General features: G+C 34.4%; 1 protein-coding gene across 8 annotated transcripts in view; it reads left to right on the plus strand.

The window, feature by feature from the left end:
* Positions 1-23,206, plus strand: part of LOC106125466 (CUGBP Elav-like family member 1) — a 257,820-nt gene that overhangs the window by 229,305 nt on the left and 5,309 nt on the right. For 6 of the 8 annotated variants that reach the window (XM_013322725.1, XM_013322741.1, XM_013322683.1 and 3 more), the window contains 4 exons: positions 18,917-19,095; positions 20,583-20,847; positions 21,538-21,759; positions 22,398-22,424. In XM_013322725.1, the coding sequence (XP_013178179.1) occupies positions 18,917-19,095; positions 20,583-20,847; positions 21,538-21,759; positions 22,398-22,424 (693 nt within the window). The remainder of the gene's footprint in view (positions 1-18,916; positions 19,096-20,582; positions 20,848-21,537; positions 21,760-22,397; positions 22,425-23,206) is intronic. The other 2 variants (XM_013322717.1, XM_013322709.1) reach the window with 2 other exon arrangements.

The raw sequence follows: 23,206 nt of genomic DNA on the forward strand, positions 1-23,206 counted from the left end.
GCTTTCAACCGCGATTTAGTCCGCGCATAATTAAAAAAAAAACTTTATAAGTAGCCTACTTGTTTTTCCAGGCTGTGTTCTATATCTATGCCAAATTTTAGCAAGATCCATGTAGCCGTTCTGGAGATACCTCCTAACATCTATACATCCAAATTCTCGCATTCATACTGTAAGAACATTAATGTCGCTTTTAATCTCATACAGAAAACAAAGACTACAAAATGTATAAATACATGTTTCACAGCAGTCGAAACTGAGTTGTATAATAGCATCGTACTAATTACTTTTAGTCTAGTATAACATCGTCTAGAATTATGTTAAGGTATTAATTTTCCCCAGTTGTGCCTTTGAAAATTGTCCCCAGCGATGTCAAGCGATCGTTACTAATAGAATATGTTTATCGTACGTGTGCCACGTATGCATACACTTACCGACTCCAATGTCTTAGTGGGAACAGAATACGTGTCATCGCTTTGCTTTGTTTGTATGTGTGTTGCTGTGTTAGCTAATATGACAACGCACACATGTATACAGCCGCAGAGTGTTCAGGTAATTTCAATGTAGGGCTGTCATGAAATGTTTTACGATTCATCGTTGCTTCCTAAGACTGAAATCTGTATAAAACATATCGTCAACCATACAACCAACCAACAAAATAGAAAGGTTAAAACATAATTCAGTAATTTTACGTCATTTTATTGAAAGCTATTTTTGAAGTCATTTTCAGTCCAATAATAAGTAGCTGTTATAAATTTCTAAAGTTAACTGTGCTTTAACTTGAAGGTGACAGCCCTAAGCGTAGACACGGAATGTATCGCACGTAGAGGGCGCGTGCGGGAGGGGGAGGGCGTGACACTTGTGTGCGCGTCAGTACTCAGTACGTACCATACGTAGCGGCGATAACAATGCAGCTGTTATGCCGCGTTCACACCTCGGTTTAAAGCGATACTCCCCAAAGACGGCAGCTATCTGTGTTACCCCGCTCCGTATAATTTGTATGTTGCTGTACGCGTGTGTGCATTTCCATTGTTTTGCGGCAACAGATCGCGATCGTACACCGCCGGGGAATTGTTCATATACGAAGGGAACATTATTATTGTGGATATCACTTTTATAAACAAACTAACTGTCGCCCGCGGATCCGTCCGCGCGAAAAAAAAAATAATTAGTAGTGTGTTCTTACAGGCTATGTTCCACACATATGCAAAAGCCGTTCTGGAGATACTTTCTAACAAACATCCATCTAAACTTTCGCATTTATAATATTAAATTATAAAATAACCAGAGCACTATTAACAAGATTAGGATAGATAGTTCGTGTTATACAGGAATAGTTGACATATCAATAAAAACAAATGATGAATTTTAAGAACTACAGTAACTTATTAATTATACGGATTATAAGGAAATTACGCCTGGATTAAAGAAATCGCAATCTACCTTTCCATTACATTGCTACCTCCCTTATGAAGGGGCTTCAATAAAACATTCAGAGGGGCGCAGGTTCGTGGCTGTAGCGCAGCACATTTCACCAACTAATTAATATTTACACCCAACAAGGATTCAAAAGACGGTCCCGCTTTTGTTTAGAAACAATAAACAAACAGTCTAATAAGGGCCATAACTGAATGAACCATTTAAATATATTTATTGTGGCAATAATCAACTAACTGTTACATAAAAATCAAAATGTATTGAATGCCGACTCTATGACATATTTATTCTAATATCTTTGTTTGTAGACTTTAGAGATTAGATAGAGAAATAAAGGCAGTAGATGCGTCATATAGAAGCGTCTTCTGGTCGTCGTGAGTTTCCGTAGTAAGCCAACTGAGCCGACTGTGATGTTCACAACGCCCTATTACAAGCCTCGGACACGGAAAGATTATCTATATCACACATGACACAGTGACCAAACATTTATGATAGTAATGGATAGTCTATGCTACGTTTTAATGTTTCCTCCACCTAAGTGTTACAAGATAGATTATGTGAAGACATTATTGGCGACACTCTCTCTCTCTACAGCCGTATGACGCCCACTGCTGGGCTAAGGTCTACCCCAAAAATCCTTGACCAGATCAACGGTGGCTGTACTGTCTTTATTAGAAATTACGTAGTTAACAATAGTTAAGACTTGCGAATCTAGTTTAGTTACATATATAACCGAGGATTATCATAGTTAAAACATCTGTACAGAAAGATATTTTTATATTTATGCATATTTGTTTTGTCACAAAGAATTAAACAAGATTTTTATACAAATGTTTGGCTGTAAATCCAAGGTTTACACCAACATATCATCTAATTATTAAAATGTTTTCATACATATAATACATATTACGTTGTTGTTTCCAGTAAATATGTTAAATGATTTTAATTACATGAGGTAATTTAAATCATTAAACGTAATTAACCTCAATTTAAAGCAATTAAAATAGTTATAACAGATTATCCTGTATCCGTTTTCATTTGTGGTAACACTAAGACACGTCTAACAAGAGCTTGGCTCTTTCAAAGGAGCTCTGTGAAAATATCCGATAATGCGACGGATAAGTCCCCAGGGTGGGATACGTCGGCGGACGAGTGGCCGGATATTGCGCAATTCGTACCTACCCGTAATAAGTAGCCCACCTGAGCTGCGAAGGTATTCAATTTTCGGTCAAAAGATGGCTCCTGTTATGAAATAGGTTGCGGTGAAGTACATGCTCTTGGTTAATAGAAATGTGTGCTCTTTTTAGTATCCATCTTTTAGTGTATAAATAAAAAAAATGAATTTTAAAGAAATGAAGTTGGAACAAAACTTTTACTTTTTAACATTCTATTAGTTTTCAGTTCGTCCAATTTCATCAGTATTTTAATTGCCTAATACTTTCCTTTTTAATATAGGCAAGTCAACTAGACTTTTAATCTACAATTATTAAAATGGTGAGATGGAAACATTTAAAGGTAGTTTTGTTTCAAGATAGAACATAGTTACACAATATAAAATTTGATTTTTTTCACTATTACACTAATTATTTACAAGATACAATCGATTAACGCTTATACGTGCATTTGTGTTATCATATTTAACAAATAAACAAGAACACATTCTAACTATTAGCGGCCTCTACTATGAATGCGTAACTCGAACGAATCGAACACGGATAAAAACAATAGCCTTACAAACTAGAGTACTAAACACAGGAGTACTTAGCACCGCGTGACATATTACGTCATTACTCAACCATGACTGGATGTGACATAATGCGAAGTATTGATGTATTTACATAACAAATGCATATGTTTATTGTCATTCTTGTACTAATCGCTTCTGCAAACGACTTGAGCCTTGGTTTTAACCTTTAAAATTCAATGTTTATTCGATGTTTATTACACTTATAGGATGTTCAAACCGCGAAATACATCGCTGCATAGCGGTATTTGCTGTAGTTTGACCTTGACGTTTTTAATAACAATTTTATTCGAAATATGAAATGTTTTCATAAAAATAAGGCGTAGTTAAAACACATACTGTCATTGTTACTTGCCAGAACTATCAGTAGTTCATAAAAGTAAGAACTACGATCTGTGAATTTGTACTGTGAAAACGCTAACATAAAAATAATATCTCTCAAAAAAAATCAAAATATTTTTTTTCTCCTTTCGATCGTGCAAACTAATAGTAACAGTGTGCAAACACCCTTATAAGTATTCTATAATTTCAAACTGTTTCTTTTCGTTGTCTCGTCCATTACCCGCATTACGTTTTAAAGTCGACCAAGCAGTGCACGTTGTAGCATTCGTTATCAGCCATTGTCACAGCCGACACATGCCAGAGGTATTTCCGAGGCGGATTTAAACGCAGTAACCCCGTTCTAAGAGATGGAATAAAATGATTTGTCAATACGTATGGTTATCTATATTTTATTCCTTGGCCTCTTATAATAACCTTTCGCGGACCAACTCTAGAAGTTTTAAAGCTCCAGCAAATTGCCTTTCTTACTATACTTGGACCGAAGACGTTTGCATTGTTCATTCGGTCGTCTCAAACATAGTTTTTTCACTAAACGCACAACAAAAAGGACTAACTGTGACTCATCAAAAGTTGACTTATTAAGTAAATTTTCTATTATAATTAAACCTCAGTTTAAATAAAGGATACCAAACACGTAGAGATTATATTTCATCTAGCGAATACATTTGATGAACGTATCAATAGTTATTCGAAACTGTAATCCTCGTCACTGTCCGAGCGGGTTTAATGAATACACGTGGACTGTTTGTGTAGCCACGGGCGCGTGAGTGGCAAACAATGGTTAAGACGGGAGCATCACTCACTACGGAACATCACTAATTGCGTCAAAAACGTTCGCCTGCCCGCCCTCGGTCCGCACGGGCCGATAGACATACGGATTATACTAAGGACAGTGCCTTAGTACATAAGCGGAGCGGGCCTAGAGCTACATTTGACTCGAAACGCCCAAGTATAGATATTTTCATTTCAAGTATTGTTTTATATGGTTCTGATAACTCTTCACACAGAACAGCTGAAATGTTTGTTCACTCTACAACTATTCTATTCAAAGCTTTAAGATTGACTGGATAGCTTCGTTTTGCTACATATTAATGTCACAAAATACTCTTTTCAACCACAAAGACGCTAAAGATTTTATTTCTTCTCATTTGCTATTAGGAATTAAGTATCTATTTTTTTTTTGTAAATGTAAAAACTATGTTATGTTACTTCATGAGATTATGGGAATGGCTTCTTTTAAATTTAATGGTAAGATGAAAAATAACGCGGAGCTAGTTACTATTAGATATAAAACACTAAACAAAAGGAAAGATCCAAAACTATCCAGTACATTCATTCGAAAAATTATTTATTTAATAACCGAAGCATTACATACATACGTACATTTCAATACTCACACCTGCGCATTATTTCACAATAACGCATCGCTTTCTCTCAAACATAAATGAATGGAATGTTTGCGTTATATATTACCCGTATGACATTCGTATCTCTAACGCATTTTAGAAAATTTTACATCTAAAATAGAAAATAATTGCAAAAACTAGATGTACAGTCAGCTGTATAAATGTATACGTATGGATGACTTAAGGGACTTGTACACGATATTGGTTTCAAAAATATGCACTATCATGCGTCTGATCATGAATACATGCTATAAACGAATATGTGCACATGTATTATTGGAACCGAAGATCTAAACTTTTTAAATGTGTGCATGTTTATTCAGCTGACTGTACAATTTTTAAATCATTTTACGATTATACTTACGAGATACAGACGATTATAAGCTTATTATTTTTACTAAGTACTAGTTTTCCAGGTCTTGTATGCAATTCAAAATTATACAGTATGTTTATCCAATTCAATATACTTGCAATATAACCGCTTCGCTTGTTTCTATATGCGCAACCTAACGTCGGAGACTACTCGATCCCCAATTAAGCCGCTCTCGATACCTGGCATTATCTCGGACACGATGCGATTCGATAGTCTCACTCGATTCGTCTGCGATGCCAAATATTGGCACGAGCTCATACACGCAACGGTCCGACTCTTCACACACACACACGCATGAACAGTCGCTTGTTTTTTTTTATTACAGAATCAAATAGCCCTAGCTTTATCCGAGTGTGATTCGCATAATAAACCTTTGTAGTTGTAAATTTAATTAACTGACGAGCGCGTTCCTGAACTTTGTTGATTGAAATGGCTCTTTATTTACCTTTTTTTCGGTCTATTTACTTTAACGGAACTCGGAATAAATGTAATCATTTTTTAAATTACAACTTATATATTATAATATGTTTTTTTGCATTGTTCGTTTTTAGTTAGTGGATACTTTTTTGTTTTACGAATTTTCGCTACAAATATAAATTCAGTAATAAAAATTAATGTCACATAAAAAGTTACACATTTCAACTGAAATTTTAGCCATTTCATTTTTGTTATAATAAATAGTAGTTCAGAAAGACTATTCGAAAAAATTAAAACCGTTAGTTTGTTTTCCATTTATTAAAAAAAACAAACGGGATATCACAAATCTATTCAAAACAATATAAAATATAGGTCCATGGTTTTTCTCAGATTTTTTCTCCATTTTAAAAAAAACGCGGCTGAACCGTTGTGCCTCTCATAAATATGGTGCAAAATAAACGTGAACAATGAACGTGCTCTGCGTTTGTAGGGGGTATGGGAGGGAGGGAGAGCAACGCATCGCCTAGTGAAATGGAAAGCCATTGATGTCGTTGTTTAATTTTCTCACACATTTTACTTCTACTAGTGATGTGTAGACAGATAAACAGTTTATCGACATTTATTTAAAATACTGTTTCAATTGTTTCAATCAAATAATTTAACGCACAATAAACGAAAGTTAAATGTTCTGATCTTACAAACGTCTTAACAGTTTACCTTAACTCTAAGTTTCCATTGCCAAAAATAGTACATGCATACATTATAATCCATGTCATTGTATGTATGTTTGAAACACTAGACACGGACTAGAATCTTATAAGGCCCTTTGTACCAAAGGCAAAGTAAATCGTCGAAATTAATATTTAATGATCGCGTCGCGAGATTTGCATTGCATTCCGTATACAAAACGTAGAGTCGTCGACGAGAATCGTCTTTTCAGTCAGTACAGCCATAGTGTCTACATAACTTTACAGCTCTGATGCGTCGTTTTGAAAATTGCAGCGACTTCTCTCACGACGAACTTGATAAACAGGTTGCGAGTGGCTGTCTTTGGCGATGACAGATAGAAATGTCGGTAACGCGCGCTGTGTACGAACCACTATGACATTGTATAGCGCAAGTTTGTTATAAAGATTAACGTTGTCTTGTGTAAGAAGGGCCTAATATAACAGCACGACACATCACTTGAGCGACATACGGTGGTGAGAGTATTGAGGTGTGAGGGGAGGTGAGGCACCGAGCCACTTTAATTAATTTCCATCGTAGCGTGGTTCGCCACTTATTAGGTACCCAGACTACAAATGTGGGCGTAACGTAAGAAGCTACGCTTAATTAACTACATTTTTGCTAAGGTTCACGTGAAACCTTTGAGTTTAGAAGTCGTAATAACGGCGAGGAGAAATTTCATTAATTTTTACGTACAAAGCATTTCTAGAGTCTGGCTTTTGTATCTGTATTATGCTATAATTAAAGTTTTAATTATTTAGGTAAATCTTTTTTTGATCTTGGTTTGACTATAGAAACATATTAAGAGCAATTCATAGAATCGTAGTACCGTATCGGCAAAGACTAGTTACAGACCAGTCTCTTCTTCAGGGATGGTTGATAAACTGGTGGATAGGCTAGAATCGCGGTCGCATCACGACTCGCACACTGCGCCGACATCGGACTATGTAAGTTTCGCCGTTTTCTTATTGAATTCAAATTATAAATTGCTCTAATAGCTTTCTCTGTCGCTACATGAGATTACCTTCGTGTACATACATACCAATATAGCTTATCAACAGAGTCTCTCATAGACCTTACGTGGATATGAATGGAAAACACAGTATACGATAAAAAGAGTAACTCGAAGGGTGAGATTGGGAGTTGGGGAACCTTCGGAAGGGAGCAACGGAGTCGCTATCTCGGCTCGGGAGCAGCGGAGCCACAATGAGCTGCCATTGTGTATTTATTCGCAACGAGTCCCGTATCTTTTCGAGTCATTGTACTGTGCACATTTGATTTAACAAGCGACTCGCCTCCGCCCGGAATGGCGGATACCAACGAGATTGTTATGCTACAATAAACAAAATTGCCTTCTCCAAAAATGTATCGCATTTCATTATTTAAAAAAATAAAAAGTATAATGGGAAAATGAAGTACTTAAAATCAAAGATTAATTAGAGTCAGGGAATGTAAGTTTGGGAATAAATCATTTCATAGGTAAAAGGTTAGTTTTTAGTTTTGTTGTATTGAAAAAATTATGTGTACGCATATAAACAACTATAAAATTTATAAGTCCGTTAGACTAGCCGTGGGTTTCTGAGACTAAATTCTCTGTTTAAATCATATTGTTTCCTTAAAGATAATGACAGGGATGACGATATGTTTTATACAGAGTTTTTGATTTTAGAAACTCACGGTAGGTTTCATCTTGCATTTTGAGATGACAATTTCTATCTTTATTACAACACTCATTCTTGAAATCTTCAATATACTATAGATATTTTCTAATTTTTTTTGTAAATTCAACTCAAAGGCTCCCTGGTATGTATGACCGCATAGTAAAAATATATTACTAAGCTAAAAGGGTAGCACAGAGGCCACTTATCATATAAATACGTTCGGTGAACTGACGCCTTACGAAAACTGAAATAAATTTCCAGCTATACGCCTTTCGAAGTGAAATATTAGAATAAAATAATAGACGCTTCGTCTCTTGTAGGTTTCTTTAGTCTTCTTTGAAATTATAACTGAATAGTCTAAAAATTTTGCCGACTTCAAAAAGAAGGAGGATAGTATATCGTTATTTTGGAGTCAGTTTCGGTCTAGGGACTACCTTAAACGTAAATAGGTCTAAGACATCAGGCCGAAACCGACTCCGAAATAACAATAATTGTGAAATACAGACACATTTCAAGAAATAAAAAATTATTACTTTCGGGGGTGTTTGTTCATGACATTATTTTGTTACTTTTTAGTGCATTTTGTTTCAGAGTGTTTTTTTTTATTTGCGAGTATTTTTTTATGAAGTTGGCTTTCTTTTTTTCTTATTTTTTTTTAAATGATATAATAACAATAAGTAAGAGATACGAATGTATGTAGCTGTGACGTCATATAAAAGACTAGGATGTCATGATGTCCTAAAACTTTTTGATGTAAATAATTGTTTATAGTTTTCAAATTACAATAATCATTTAATGAGACTGTATTAAGATAACATAACGATGTTTAAAACTTGATACGAAGTTCTTTATGTATGTAAGTCTCAAGAGAAAGTATTATTTAAGTTTGTAGCCAGTTTACTTTTGTTTGGATATAGCTAACAAGACAAAAGTCGCACTTTTGTTTTTATTATTCATCGTCAGACTGCGCCAAGTGTCGCGAGGTGATAGCAAAGATGAAACTTTGTCTATAGCGAGGCAGTTGTAGAGTTTTTAAGTTAATAAGTACTTGTATAAAAAAACAAGTAGTAACAATGTTGTGTTGTAAGAAATATAAGAATAAGAAAGTATTTGATCTTTTAATATGTGGATCAATATCGTTTTTATTTACAAACGTTTTTTTGGGAACTTTTTCAGCGCAGAAAATATGGTACGTTATATTGCCAAAGTCGGTTAAAATCGACCTAGCCCTCTCAATTATCTCGGAACAAACACGGCGGATAGACAGACAGATAAAGTATTTATAAATGTACACAAATAGGCACTACAATTTTATTTATATGTATAGATTTCTAGATAATCACGATACGTAATGTGTTTTATGTATTACTAGCTGTTGCCCGCGACTCCGTCCCCGTAGATATATAAAAAAACTTAATATATCGATAAGTTAAATAAAAAGGAGCTCTTCAAGCCATACATTTGAAAAAAAATAGTATCCTATGTCCGTCTCCTGGCTCTAAGCTACCTCCTCACCAATTTTCAGCCATATCGGTAAAGCCGTTCTTGAGTTATAAATAGTGTAACTAACACCGACTTTCTTTTTTATATATAGATAACGCATCACATTTCAAAACTTTTTGCTAAAGATTGGTGTCTATGCAAAAGTGCTTTTGAATAGAATTTAGCAGAGCACTATAGCAATAAACTTTGATCAATAGACAATGCTATAATCGAATAAATGCAATGCAATGATTTTGCTTGGCGCGACAATTGTTTTGCTCGAAACTGTTGCCATGTGAATGTCTACCTTCTATGTGGCCTGTACTCGCAATGTTTTATTATTGTTTTCCAACAATACATTGGTATTCAAAACTCTATGAATCGGCATATCTTTTTTTTAACTAACTATATACATTTCTTTTATCTCGTTTTTTTTTTAAATTAAATAATAATAATGAGAGAAAAATGTATGGTTATGGTTAAAAATTTGTGAGGAGGCAGCTTAGAGCCAGGAGACGGACATAGGATACTATTTATTCTGTATTTTTTTGGATTTTATGCCTATAGGAGCTACTTTTAATTTAACTTACTAATATTATAAATGCGAATGTTTAGATGGATGTGATTTGGATGGATGGATGGATGGGTGTTTGGAGATATCTCTAAATATTCGTTTTAGAAGAATAAACGGATCTCGATTTATACGAATAGAACATAATCTGAAAGAACACATATGCTACACTAATTAAGTTTTTTTATATATCCACGCGGACGGAGTCGCGAGCGACAGTTAGTACAATATATATAAAGTCACAGACACACTATCACAAATACATTTAGCCTAGAATGCCGAGTTACCAGGCTATGGTACGGTGTGACTCCTTGTTTATACATCCGGCACATCGCTATTGTTTTCTACCAACAAAGGTATTCCATTTAAGTTTACGGCGCCCGCCCCCTTTGTTGACGTTTGCCCGTTTCTATACTCGTAAATATTATCTGTGCCATCTGATCCTTGGCTATTACATTGCTTCCGATACGATGAAAATATTGTCTATTGCACAATGTTGTTTACCTCTGGAAAATATATTTTCAGGTGTTGCCAACTGTTTTTTAGATTTATTTCTTTATAAGTGGCCTTTGTTGAAATATACATACTACTCGTAACTACTTGATTTTCGATTTATGATATTTCTAGTAGGTTTAGTTTGCCACTATTTAGTGCCTCTTAATCAATTTTGAGTACCACTGATTCGGTTGAAAGTAACGTCTTAAAAAAAATTTAAACCCCATCTAACAAATCATGATGTGTTTAATAATAGAGCGTAAAAATTTTATTTTTCTTGGAAGTTTAATTCCAATTTTGTTAAAAAGCGTCACAAAGAAATTATTTTTACCGCCTTTGTGTGGGCGTGACCTTTGAACCAATTTGTCATAAGAATTTCAATTACATCCTTGTTCGATACAACAAATTAAGAGATATTTATGGCAACATTTTGAATTTCGGATAAGAAAAATGTTCTATAAATAAGTAATTTAGCTTTCTAATTATTTGTTACTTTTAAATACGCCTACAAATTTTATATCTTAACATTTTTTTAAACTTCATCATATGTATAAAGATCTTTGGATTGAAAATGACACAGATTAAAAATGAAATAAAATCATCAAAAAGGGAATTAACAAAGATTAAAAATAAATTAAATATTGATGAAACATTTATGAACGTTCCGGAACGAATCGTCTCTATAAACAATGTGAAAATTGCTATTTAATCTGTCATCTTTTATCTGACAGGATTAATGACTATTTTGTTTTTATTAAGGAAGACTTAATTTTAAATTGAATATATTTAACGCTATTTAAAAAAAGTCCACGGTAAGTAACCTGTAGGTTTTGATTCCATTGCGAATGTCGAAAATTTGCTTAAATTTGCGACATAAATAGTTGTATGTTTTGATTGGGTTGGCTTAGAAGTTTTATTTTTTTACAGCACCTAGCGACCGCAGACCTGAACATTTGATACAAATTTCAGCTTGATACCTTCACGCGTTTTTGAGAAAAAGGGTCTTGACAGACAGACGGACGGACAACAAAGTTATCCTATAAGGGTTCCTTTTTTTACGGAGCCCTAAACATATATATATTCAGTATATATTTTTTCATAAATGTGTAATTATATTTTTCTCATTAAGTTATCGAAACAAATTATTTTATTGCAATTGATGTAACGTCATGTTATTTGATCTATACAAACGTCACTAAAATTAAACATTGGCATACTAAATAAACGCAATTCCATTTAAAATGTATGCTTTAACATTCGCCCAATAAATGAAAAATATTTTGATGTGGCAACAATCTGTATTCAGCCAGTTACTATTATTAAAAATGTGCACAAAGTATCATAGACAAAATGTAAAATGTAATTATACTAGCGGTCACACGCGACTCCGTCCTCGCGGAATAAAAAAATCTTACTAGCCTATGTGTTCTTCCAGACTGTGTTCTACTTCTATACCAAATTTCAACATGATCCGTGCAGTCGTTCTGGAGATATCATAACATAAATCCATCTAAACATTCGCATTTATAATGTTAGTAAGATTATCACCAGTCTTGGCCTACGAAATTAAATAATACACTTTATTTATATTAAAATTCAATTGCATTTATTATTCAATATTTTACAAACGTTTTAATTAAGAGACTAATTTAGTTTTATGACGATAGAGTTAGGCAAAACGTAAGTACCCAATTGTAACTTTCTTGCCACCACACTTGCCACATTTGCACTTATTCAGTGGCTTCAATTCGCCGCAACACGTTCCAAATTGAGACTGAATTAGCATCTTTACTATTCCCTATGCGCAGAAAATATAGGGTTGAAAATGTTTCAAAAGCATTTTTTAGATTTTTTATTATAACTTTTTGCAGTTTATTCTAGGGCTAATAACTAGAATATAATTAGTAAAGTTGCGATGTTATGAATTTGCAATGTTTCTGTGGAATCTCCTAACGCACGCCAATAAACTGAAATTTACTTTGATTTACCATTGGTTTCTCAAATCAAAATCTCTGTATAAAACATATCGTCATTGAAAATGATTATAATCAAAGTTCAAAAATTATATGAAATAAAAATAAAATTTAAATATCTTATATTGACATTAATATACAAAAGATAAATGGAATAAAACAACGTGTGTGGCAACCATACGTTCCACAGATAATGTTTAAAGTTAACGGCAATGTGTAGTGCGACGAAGGCATCGTGGGCAGCGTCCGAGCCGCGTTACGATGTTCGTGTGAGGACATCATCGGCTTTTATGACCTCTACTGCTCTTTCCTCTTTCCTTTTTTAACTGTAATGTGAAACTGAATGAAACTGTAATGTCTAGGATTTACATTTTTCTTCGATACCGGTAATTGATTTTGAAGTATTATTTTCCTTTAAATGGCAATAATCGCAATTATTTTGAACTAGAAGTCAATGGATTCCCGGACACCTTACCCCGTCTGTTGATCATTCAAATTTATTCAATTTTCCAAAGTGGAAATGAAAACTTCTTGAAGTATACTTCCTACTGCATTAGCATTCGTTCCTGACTCGCCATTGTTATACTTGATGGTGCAGATCTTATTCAATATCCTACAGATCACTTACACTAGTGATGTACCATGAATCTTACGATAAAAATAATTATATTGTTTTTTTTCAAATCTAATGTAGTGTTTGTGTTACTATTGGCCTTATTTTGTTTAAGACTTAAGTTATTCGCTAAAAAAGACAGAAAAGGCGTTTTGGAACTGAAAACTCATGATTTAGCAAAGCAACTATAATGGTTCGTAAAGTTTAATAAAACGTTTTCGAAACATTATTCAAATGTCATTATTTAAACAAATGTCTTTTACAATATATTAAAGTAGATAACTCAAGTTAAATTGCTATAATAAGCTATAAACATGACCATTTCTATTTGTTTACACTTTATATTGAATGAACATCGGTTGTGTCATATCACTAGTAACGAAAATGAAAACTCGATGTCTGCTCACGGTTGAACACCGACGTGCGATGAACAAAAATAATTTCCGTTGCCGTCCGTCGCCCGTTTGACGGAACGAAACTTACGGAAAAAACATTTCCAATTTAAATTCCCATTACGTCACTTGCAACTTCGAGATGTTCGCGACAGACATCTTCGTATGTTTACAATATTTATCAATAAAATTAATTATTATATTGAATTTAATAATATCTTCGCATATGTCGTAACAATTTTTTATTAACACTATTGTTATCTCTATATTGTTCAAAGATAATGAAAAGGATGGCATTATTTTGACAGAATCGTTACAACAGTGGAGACATCCTAAGTTCACGTCTGTCATTTATTTTGTTATAGGGTCCTGATAATACCTCCTTTCTTTGGCACATTACTAATCTTACTTATATTACAAATGAGAAAGTTTGCATGGATGTTTGTTAGAAAGTATCAAAAGAAAGGCTGCATGAACCTCACTGTAATTTGGCATAGATGGTAGTACATAGCCCGGAAGAACAAATAAGCTACCAATTATGTGATGTTAAATTCCGTGCGGACGTAGTCGCAGGGGAAAGCTAGGCTTACATATTATTCATTAACGTCGGACATCTGCATTACAGCTACATAAATATCTTACAACTTTTCGTTCATATTTAACATGATTAAATCACTCGATGTAAAACAGTATTTCGTACGCTTATAAAAATACAATAAATATTCGAGAGCAATAATTGTTTGCAATATCATATCCGCGTTACAGTATTCTTGTCGGCACGTATTCCATTTAATTAAAATGATGTGCACCCCCCTCCCTCACCTCCCCTCTCGCCCCCATCGTGCCCCCAAAACAGCTCGGAATAAAGGTGATTAAATATTTATTTATACAGGAATATGTGCATACCGGAATCTGTTATTACATTCTGACGCCAACATGCCCGTTAAGAGCTTGCACGCTTCGCAATGATTTCATTGGTAATAATATTGTAATATTTAAAAGTTTGATATTACCAAAATAATAAAGGCAGGTTCTCACCGTTGGTTTCTGAAAACAAGACCGCTGTATAACAATTATCGTCATCCCTGTCAAAACAGAGATTTGACAATATGTTAACCGGAGATGTTGGTCTCAGAAACCCACGACTAATAAATTAGTTCTACATACTATACGTAGCTAGGTATTAATAATATGACGAATGTAGTAACACTATTAAGAAATTAACTGGTAGTTGTAAAGCATTTATAAGCATATTTAGTTTAATAACAACGACCTAAAATCACAATTAAATACAAGAATCTCACCACTGTATACAAATCAAACGGTACAAACAAAACGTTCGCAACGAAAGCACAAACAAAATTAATTACAGCGTGAGATGCGACGAAATTTCGAGACAGCATAATTTTGAAGGAGTCGACGCCGTTCCACGGTACTGTTGAATGCTCCAAAGCCAGAATATTGTACATCCAAACAACGAGAAGACGATGTAAACGCAAATGCAAACTCTATTTAAAAGACTATGCGTCGAAATCGCACGTTACTATGAATTTGGTACTACATTACGCGTTCCGTGAATATTTCAAATTTAACATCCATTGCTGTCTCGTTATGAAGTTGGCAGTTTAAGTGTATTGCACAATTTGCAATGTAAATTGTCAAAATATTACAAAAAAAAATGTCAATGTATACCTTAGTAGGGTGTACGGTTTTGAAGGGGCTACGAATTATCGTAGCACATGCCTGCAATGTACAGTGCCGTTAGTAATTAAATGATTTAATAATTTAATTGTTATAAGATAAACTGCAATACCCTTTATTATAATTAAAAAAATAATTAGGTACAGTTCCGTAGAAAAAAACCACAGAAGCATTAACTTGTTAAAAAGTCAAGAAAGAAATGATAAATTCAATTGACATTCCATATTTACTACAATAAAACATGAATGAGAACTTTCTAGAACTCGACCACAATATGAAGCAGCGTTGTGCAATCCCGCTGCCAGGAGTGACAACTTTGACTAACTTCTTTTGTTTCCGCCGCTCAAGTTCTTGTAATAAACGACGCCGAGTTATGTTCCAGAACTTTGTTCACATTTCCTGGACCATTACTTTGCATGGAACGGATAGATGGCGTTAGTAACACGTGTCCTTAATTAATACTAAATTAAAAAGTTTAAAAAAATAAAGTCGAAAACCTTTGCAAATGTTAGCAGTCACACGATTTGTGTTTTATTTTTAATTTTTTATATTTTTAATTATTTTCATGTAAATATAGAAATAGTAGGCTGACTATTAAATTACATTCGATTACAATAGTATCGTAAAGAAAATCAAACACACAAACTCTGTAACATAACACTTGATTACTGATCTGTACTCAACTTCCATATTGACTAGCGTCGTAATGTCGTTGTTTGAGTTGGCCACATTAGATTGCAAGGGCGCGACTGTACTTCGGAACTCAAACTGATCGCAAACTTGTTAAGTAGTTGTCAAGTCGTTTGAGATGTTACATTAAATACTGTTTGCCGTATTTATAAAGATTTACAATCGTTTAAATATGTAAATTTTCTGTGTACTATTTAATTTTCCAGGAAAAAAATAATTATCTATCACATTAGGTTATGACTGCTGTATTTAATTTTAAAACCAAAGTAATGGTTTTTAAATAAAAAAGTTGAAAAACAGTATTATTAAATTCGCATAACATCTAACTCTATAAAAAAATTATCAACCCGTTGAAGCTAAATGTCACTGGTGAATAGACCTACATACTGGCGAAATACAAAACTCTAATTCAATATAGCAAAAAAAGAAAAATATTCACCACCAAGAACAATACATTTGCAAAGCATAAAATGTTTTTAGAATCGCACATCGAATTGCTTTCTAAATGAAAATAGCCCAACTTTGGTACGTTCGAAGCACGAATATTTAAGGTCACATTTCAAACCGCCTACGCGCCTCTGGGACAGTCTGGCAAGCCGGGGTCAGGCTCACCGCCCTCCGAAGATCGTTGTACTCAGTCCCCAGTCCTCAGGACAATGTGACTTTGTTTGTCTCAACTCTTTAAAGATCCTAACTTTAATTTATTATTGTCTCTTAGACGTTCTAATTTAATTTACTAGTTTTAATTGCATCTTCTAAATCTATTATTCCTTTGCTTTTGTTTGATAAACCGCTTGCTTGTTTACCTTTAATAATTTTCAATATTGAGCTGGTTTTCATAATTAAATTCATTTTAAAATCCACGTTTGGAGTAGAAGATAGAAATTTTATTTGGGCAGCAAAGTTTGATGAATAAAGTACGCTTTAACTATATATTTCTTTACTTCTATATTGTCTTAATAATCGTAAAGAAACATAACAAAATGTATTTGTACTACATTATGACTTATATTCATCATCATCAGCTCACTATACGTCCCCACCGAGGGGCTCGGAGCCTACCCCTAACTTAGGGGACTAGGCCATAGTCAACCACACTGGCCAAGTGCGGGTTGGTTGACTTCACATATATTTGAGAATTTCTTCTCAGATATGTGCAGGTAACATCACGATGTTTCCTACACGGTGAGAACGTCGGATATATGTACATATGTAAATCGGAAATCGAAAAACACATTGGTACATGGCGGGATTCGAACCCAGGATCTGCTGATTGCAAGTCAAGTGCTTGACCCTTGTGCCACCGACGCTTCTTATAATCACGTATATTATTTAGTTTAATTCTAGATAAATTTTATGTCAAGAGATATTTGTACAAATGGATAGCTAAAACCACTGAAAGTCATGTTTATTATGAAAGCTGGCCACAGTACCTCAGACTATACGACATTCGACACATAACTTGGCTGTTACGATCTGTCGCCTTTTACGTACAAGAAAACGCACTTCAAACGCGCCTAAACGACGCCGTATATCAGACCTATTCAATAACAGTCCAGCTTTCGTAATGTCAAGTCGTGCTCAATGTTTTCTTTCTTAAAACTGTCGTAATTTAGAAAACTAAACTGTCAAAGGCTTTATTAATAATTATTCAAAGTTAAATAATGACTTTTTTATCACAAAATAAATATTAAACTCTTGTAATATGCCAGCTAAAACCAAACATAATATTTCTCTCTTCAATTACATCGCGCCGTCTACTTGACATTTCATCCACTCGACACAACCAAATGTCATTCATCATCTGTCAACGAGCCGGTGACGTTTGCGAATGCGCGCAAAACGTCACGATGACAGGATATAATTATAAATAAATTGTCGCTTCTTCTACCCTGAAACAGTTCACCCTTCCCGTTACAAAGAGACGCTGAGGGGGTGCACCCCTTTCCCCCCACTATTGCTCATTCGGAAGGTTATGTAAATTGTTTAACGAAGGATACCTTTACCGGCCCAATGGCGCAGTCGAGGTATTAACATTTTAAAGCGCTGTTTGCGCTAAGCACACAATTACTTGTGCATTTAAACTGATTACGCTCCGTGTTTAAGTGAGGACACACTTTAAATATTGTAATTAGTAGTTGCCGTGGTCTTTATTGCTCGAGCGACCGTCTCAATGGCAGTTTGTATTCATTTGTGAATGTTTAGTCATTACGTTAATCGGAATTAAACTGTTTTATGTCGGATACTTACGAATTTATTACGACCTGGTATTGTTGCGGATTCGGAAGGCTTGAACTTTGTTAAGTTTTATTAAAACTATTAAATCTCAATGGAACTTTGACTCTTTATGCCTTGAAGCTGAATTTTAGCTATTTATTCCATAATTACGTCATTTAAAACTGACTTAAAAACGTAAGGTACGTAAACCCTTAAATTTGTATAATAAATGCGGTACAAATTGTCAATATTTCGTAGTACATATGATCCGCAATACAATGAGAGAGGTCGTAAATTCACACTTAGCGCGTCTGATCCCTGTCGCAATGTCTCCATTTCTCAGGATCACACGCTAAGACGTGTTAAGTACAACGAACGCGTCAGCCTTAAGGGGGAGATGGTCCCCACTGCAGCCGTCTACCTTCGATTTGTGTATTGCAAATGTTAGGATTGAATATGGATATAAATTACAATGTCTTATAAATTTCAAATTCGAATAAAACAAGTACATAATTATGTATAGTGATTACAGCTAACCATTTAATAATAATAAAGAAAAACGCAGAGTAGTTAGTCGACGTGGAAGATGATTTAACCTCAATGGATTCGATTAATACAATCAAAAATATTATCAAAATTATTGACAAACTTTGTAATAACGCCATCTCTTTGTCCGCAGAACGCAAACTCTTCGTAGGCATGTTAAATAAGAAGTTATCCGAAAATGACGTGAGGGCGCTGTTCGCGGGGCACGGCGCGATCGAGGAGTGCACAGTGCTGCGCGACGCACAAGGCCAGAGCAAGGGCTGCGCATTCGTCACCTTCGTCTCCAAGCAGGCTGCCATCGCAGCTATCAAGGTATGACGTCATCCCCATCATTAACGAACGAGTACTCTACTACTCTAATATACTCAATTTTTCGAGTTTTTATGAGAAGTAAACTTGTGAGTACTTTAGACTTAATCTGAGCGTGGCTGTGCACTTTGACACTCTTGTTCTCTAAACTAACACCTAAATGCTATTTCATAGTTTATATGGCTTGAGAGGGTAACGATATAAGGTAAGAAAAAAGCATAAAATAAAAATAACATTATATACTGTGCACAGTCGTCAACATTTTTGTCTTTACATATTTGATACGTTAGTGTGTTCGAATTCAATTTCGCAAAGTAGACAAATTGAAAATTATTACCATAGCACTTTTTTCGGGACAGTTATAATTGTTTTAAAAACAAATTACATTTAATTGTGATGCAAAATTTGCATATTTTAGAAATCTAAAAACAATCACGGACAATCATTGGTTACGCAAAAGTGAGTAACAGTGGAATAAACGTTTTAAATTTTAGATAAACAGTAAGTTTAAATAAAGAATCTCTTCGATGTTGACTAAATTCAATAAATACTTTTATGTGTTTAGTTTCCACAAACAACGTGGCTCGATCTATTCTTGTGTCGGCTGTCGCTGTCGCCCCACGACTGAGAGATAATTGTTCCGCAAAAGACATTGAAATCTCTCACGTACAGATTGAAATCTCACATTTAAAGTAGTCTAAATTAATATACGTAGCTCAAGCTCAAGAATTCGTTTATTATTTCTTGAAGAGTGTACACAATAAAAAATCTTTTCTAACCTTAAACCTAAGTGCGTCTAAGTTATAATCTCTACAGCACAAAGTTAAGCTAATAATATATTCTTAACGTAAAAACGATACAATTTTGAATAAGAAACGATTTACGTAAAGTACATTTTAATTGATTCGCGTTTGCTTGAAAAATATAATAGAGGTCGTAAATAAAAAGATAAGGTTATTTTTTTATTTCGATTTTGTAGTTTATTCCTATGAATAAATAAAATGAACTCATCGATAAAACCCTATAAGTTCGTCGTGCTAATTAATGGAATATCATATATTTTCATTCGATAATTAATTCCCCGGCACGTGGTGAATGCGAATTAAGATTTATTAAATTCCGCGGTATTAAATTAATTATATACATTTTTGCACTATCCAGCAAAATTTTGCTACATCGGCCGCTTATTGATTCGAATAACTACACAATTAATACTGTGTTATAAAATTAATAACAACTCGTAATAATTCTTCATTGTGACCTTCGACTATTAACTATTGAATTATAAAAATTGTCTGTTTACTAGAAATTATATATACTTAAACATAAATTATATTTTACGTTGTTTTGCATTATTCTCCTCTCCCCACTAAAAGGCATTTAGCTTTGTTCGTTACTCCTGTAGCACGGATGTCCATAGACATCGAATCTTTACTGACCATCTGCTCATTTAGTCCCTTTTCTTAATATTTTGACAATAATGTTTCCAGGCTCTGCACCACAGTCAGACGATGGAGGGTTGTTCAGCGCCGCTGGTCGTCAAGTTTGCGGATACGCAGAAGGAGAAAGAACAAAAGAAATTACACGCAATGCAGGCGAGCCTGTGGAGTCTAACGACGCCGGTCAGCCCCGCGGCGTACCTCGCGTCTGAAGCGGCGCTGTCACCCGCCACACAACTGCAGCTGCTGCAGCAACTGCAGGCAGTTGGTTTGCAGCAACAGTTGTTGCAGGGTCAGGGCTCCACGCTGCTACAAGGTTAATAAAACTGCTACTAACTGGGCGTTTTCTCAATAAAAAAATTTCAGCTTAGTAAAAGCAGACAAATCACAATGGAAGTTTACCGTAGATCCCAGTTATGTAAATTTTTGTGAAGAGGGTAAAATGCTTGTTTTTTTGGGTATTTTTAAAGATCATCATATCGTACTAAATCTTTGTTGACAATATTTATGAATTAACACAGTTTATGATAAAAAGAGTTCTATTATTAGTAAGGCCATGCCACTGCGGGACTAATTAAACGATTTGCCCTTACTGGATAATTAACCTTAATGACAACTAGGGCCGCAGTGCAATACGTAAATTGTAGCAATTGTACAACTGAATCTATTCCAAATTCTAATATTATAGACATTGTTTGGTTTTCCGAGTAAGTAGTAGTAGTTCAGGTCTGATAGTATTTTATTGTTTAAACGCTTATTTAGCCTGACCTGGTCTTATTGCAAATAATCTGACACACATCCTGGTCCTCCTTTTTTAGTAGTGCTTGTCAAAGTTAATTATTGAAATTATAGTTTTTAGGCCAGTATTAAATTGATGTAGAATTAGATTTCTGCTTTGCATTTGCTTTTTATTCACCTTTAGGCAACTTGTGACTTATTATTTGAAACTTTTTTGTTGACGCTTGTTTTGTTTTGTTTGCTGACGCTACCATCCTGTTCCTCGTAGGTGTTAACTATCAGGATATCGGTTTCAATGGCGCAGGGCTGAGCGGGGGCACAGTGGGCGGTGTAGGCGGCGTGGGCGGTGTGGGCGAGCAGCTAGGAGGTCTTCTGGCGCCCGTGTCGGTGCAGAACCTAGCCGCGCTGGCTGCCATGACGCAGCCGGTGGTGACGCAGGCGGCGCCAATTGCGCCCGCCGCCGCGCCACAGCCCGCGCCGCCGCAGTTGTGTAAGTGTGCCTTTATATTTAATGTTGCCAGTAACAATAAATTAGATTTGTTGGTTATAAAATATTAAAAGTGAAAAATTCCGAATTGTTCTCACTCTAACATAGCAAATTTTTTTTGTGATTATTTTTAATTTTCTAAGGCACGATAATGGGTTTTGTTAATAAGGCCCTCGTGGTAATTAGGCTTTTAAACAAGTAATACATTTTGAATAAACAAGCAATTATTTTCTTTCAAACATATTTTACAATAAAAAAAAATATTGACCACGGAATGAAAACGATGATAATATTTCTGGAGCGGATTCAAAATAAATAATCATACCAAGGCTCAGAAATTTCCATACATGAGTATCAATCCGGCGGATAGATTGACGTTTTTTCCACAATTATCCCTTCTCTAAAATACGCCCTCCACGAAGACAATTAAGCTCCATAAATTCCACTCTAATTGCCAGACCCGTCCAAATCTCTAATTGGAATGGAGCAACCCCAAAATGTAACTTAAGCCGTGAGAGGGGAAAAACCATGTTGATCCTTTTTGTCCGCAAACTTTCCTATTTCAGGTTGGACTTTAATACGTTATTGAGAAATAAAAAAAAAATCCTGATAATTAACGATGAAACTTTTTCACACTTCAGGTCTTCTCGGGAAGACTAACATCACAGGTAAACAAAAATAAAATCGAACGTGTGTTGCTATTCATATACCAGGAATGATTTGTCTATGGTTCACACTTTTGTAATAGATGACGATCATGAAAGTGCCTTTAAATATTTGTAATAGAACTACAGAGTCTTTTTTAAAGGACAAATCTTGATAAGCAGTTTTGTGTTCGTCATTTATTGCACTAGTAGGCTTGGAAAGGCTTGGTTTGATTTCTGTTTGCAATGACGTAGAGTTGGCGATCGCTTGATTAGGTCTTCGACATTAGGCTTTAATTGAAATCGATGTATGTCAAACATACTTCATTCTGAATTAACTAACTTGTGTGTTTACTTACTGTTTGCTAAATGCAGTAGTATTAGTGAATAAATTTATTTTTTATGCAGTGATTTTTTTCGATATGTTGTTTTGTTTTTGTTTTGTACATAACGTTTTGTACGTAATTGTCTTAATTGCAATACGTTTGGCATGTTTTATGTTATAATAAACATGATATATATTAAAATATTGTTATAATAATTAACAAATGCCTACGTTTAATATATGTGCATGATGTTGCTAATTTAATATAATAATTGAGGAAAAAAATTGTGTGTTTGAACTTTAAAACTTTATCTGTTTTCCTTGTTAACTCTGTGGTTACGTTGAATTTTGTGTTTACGACATTTTTGTTTATTGAATCATCATTATTTTAAGCTTATTTTAGATGTCATTTTTTAACAATTACAATATAAAACTATAAGATAATTTGAGATATCTAACTTCTTAAATTTATTAAACGAAA

Source organism: Papilio xuthus, unplaced genomic scaffold, assembly GCF_000836235.2.
Source record: "Papilio xuthus unplaced genomic scaffold, Pxut_1.1 DF828952.1, whole genome shotgun sequence".
Classification (NCBI taxonomy): Eukaryota; Metazoa; Arthropoda; class Insecta; order Lepidoptera; family Papilionidae; genus Papilio; species Papilio xuthus.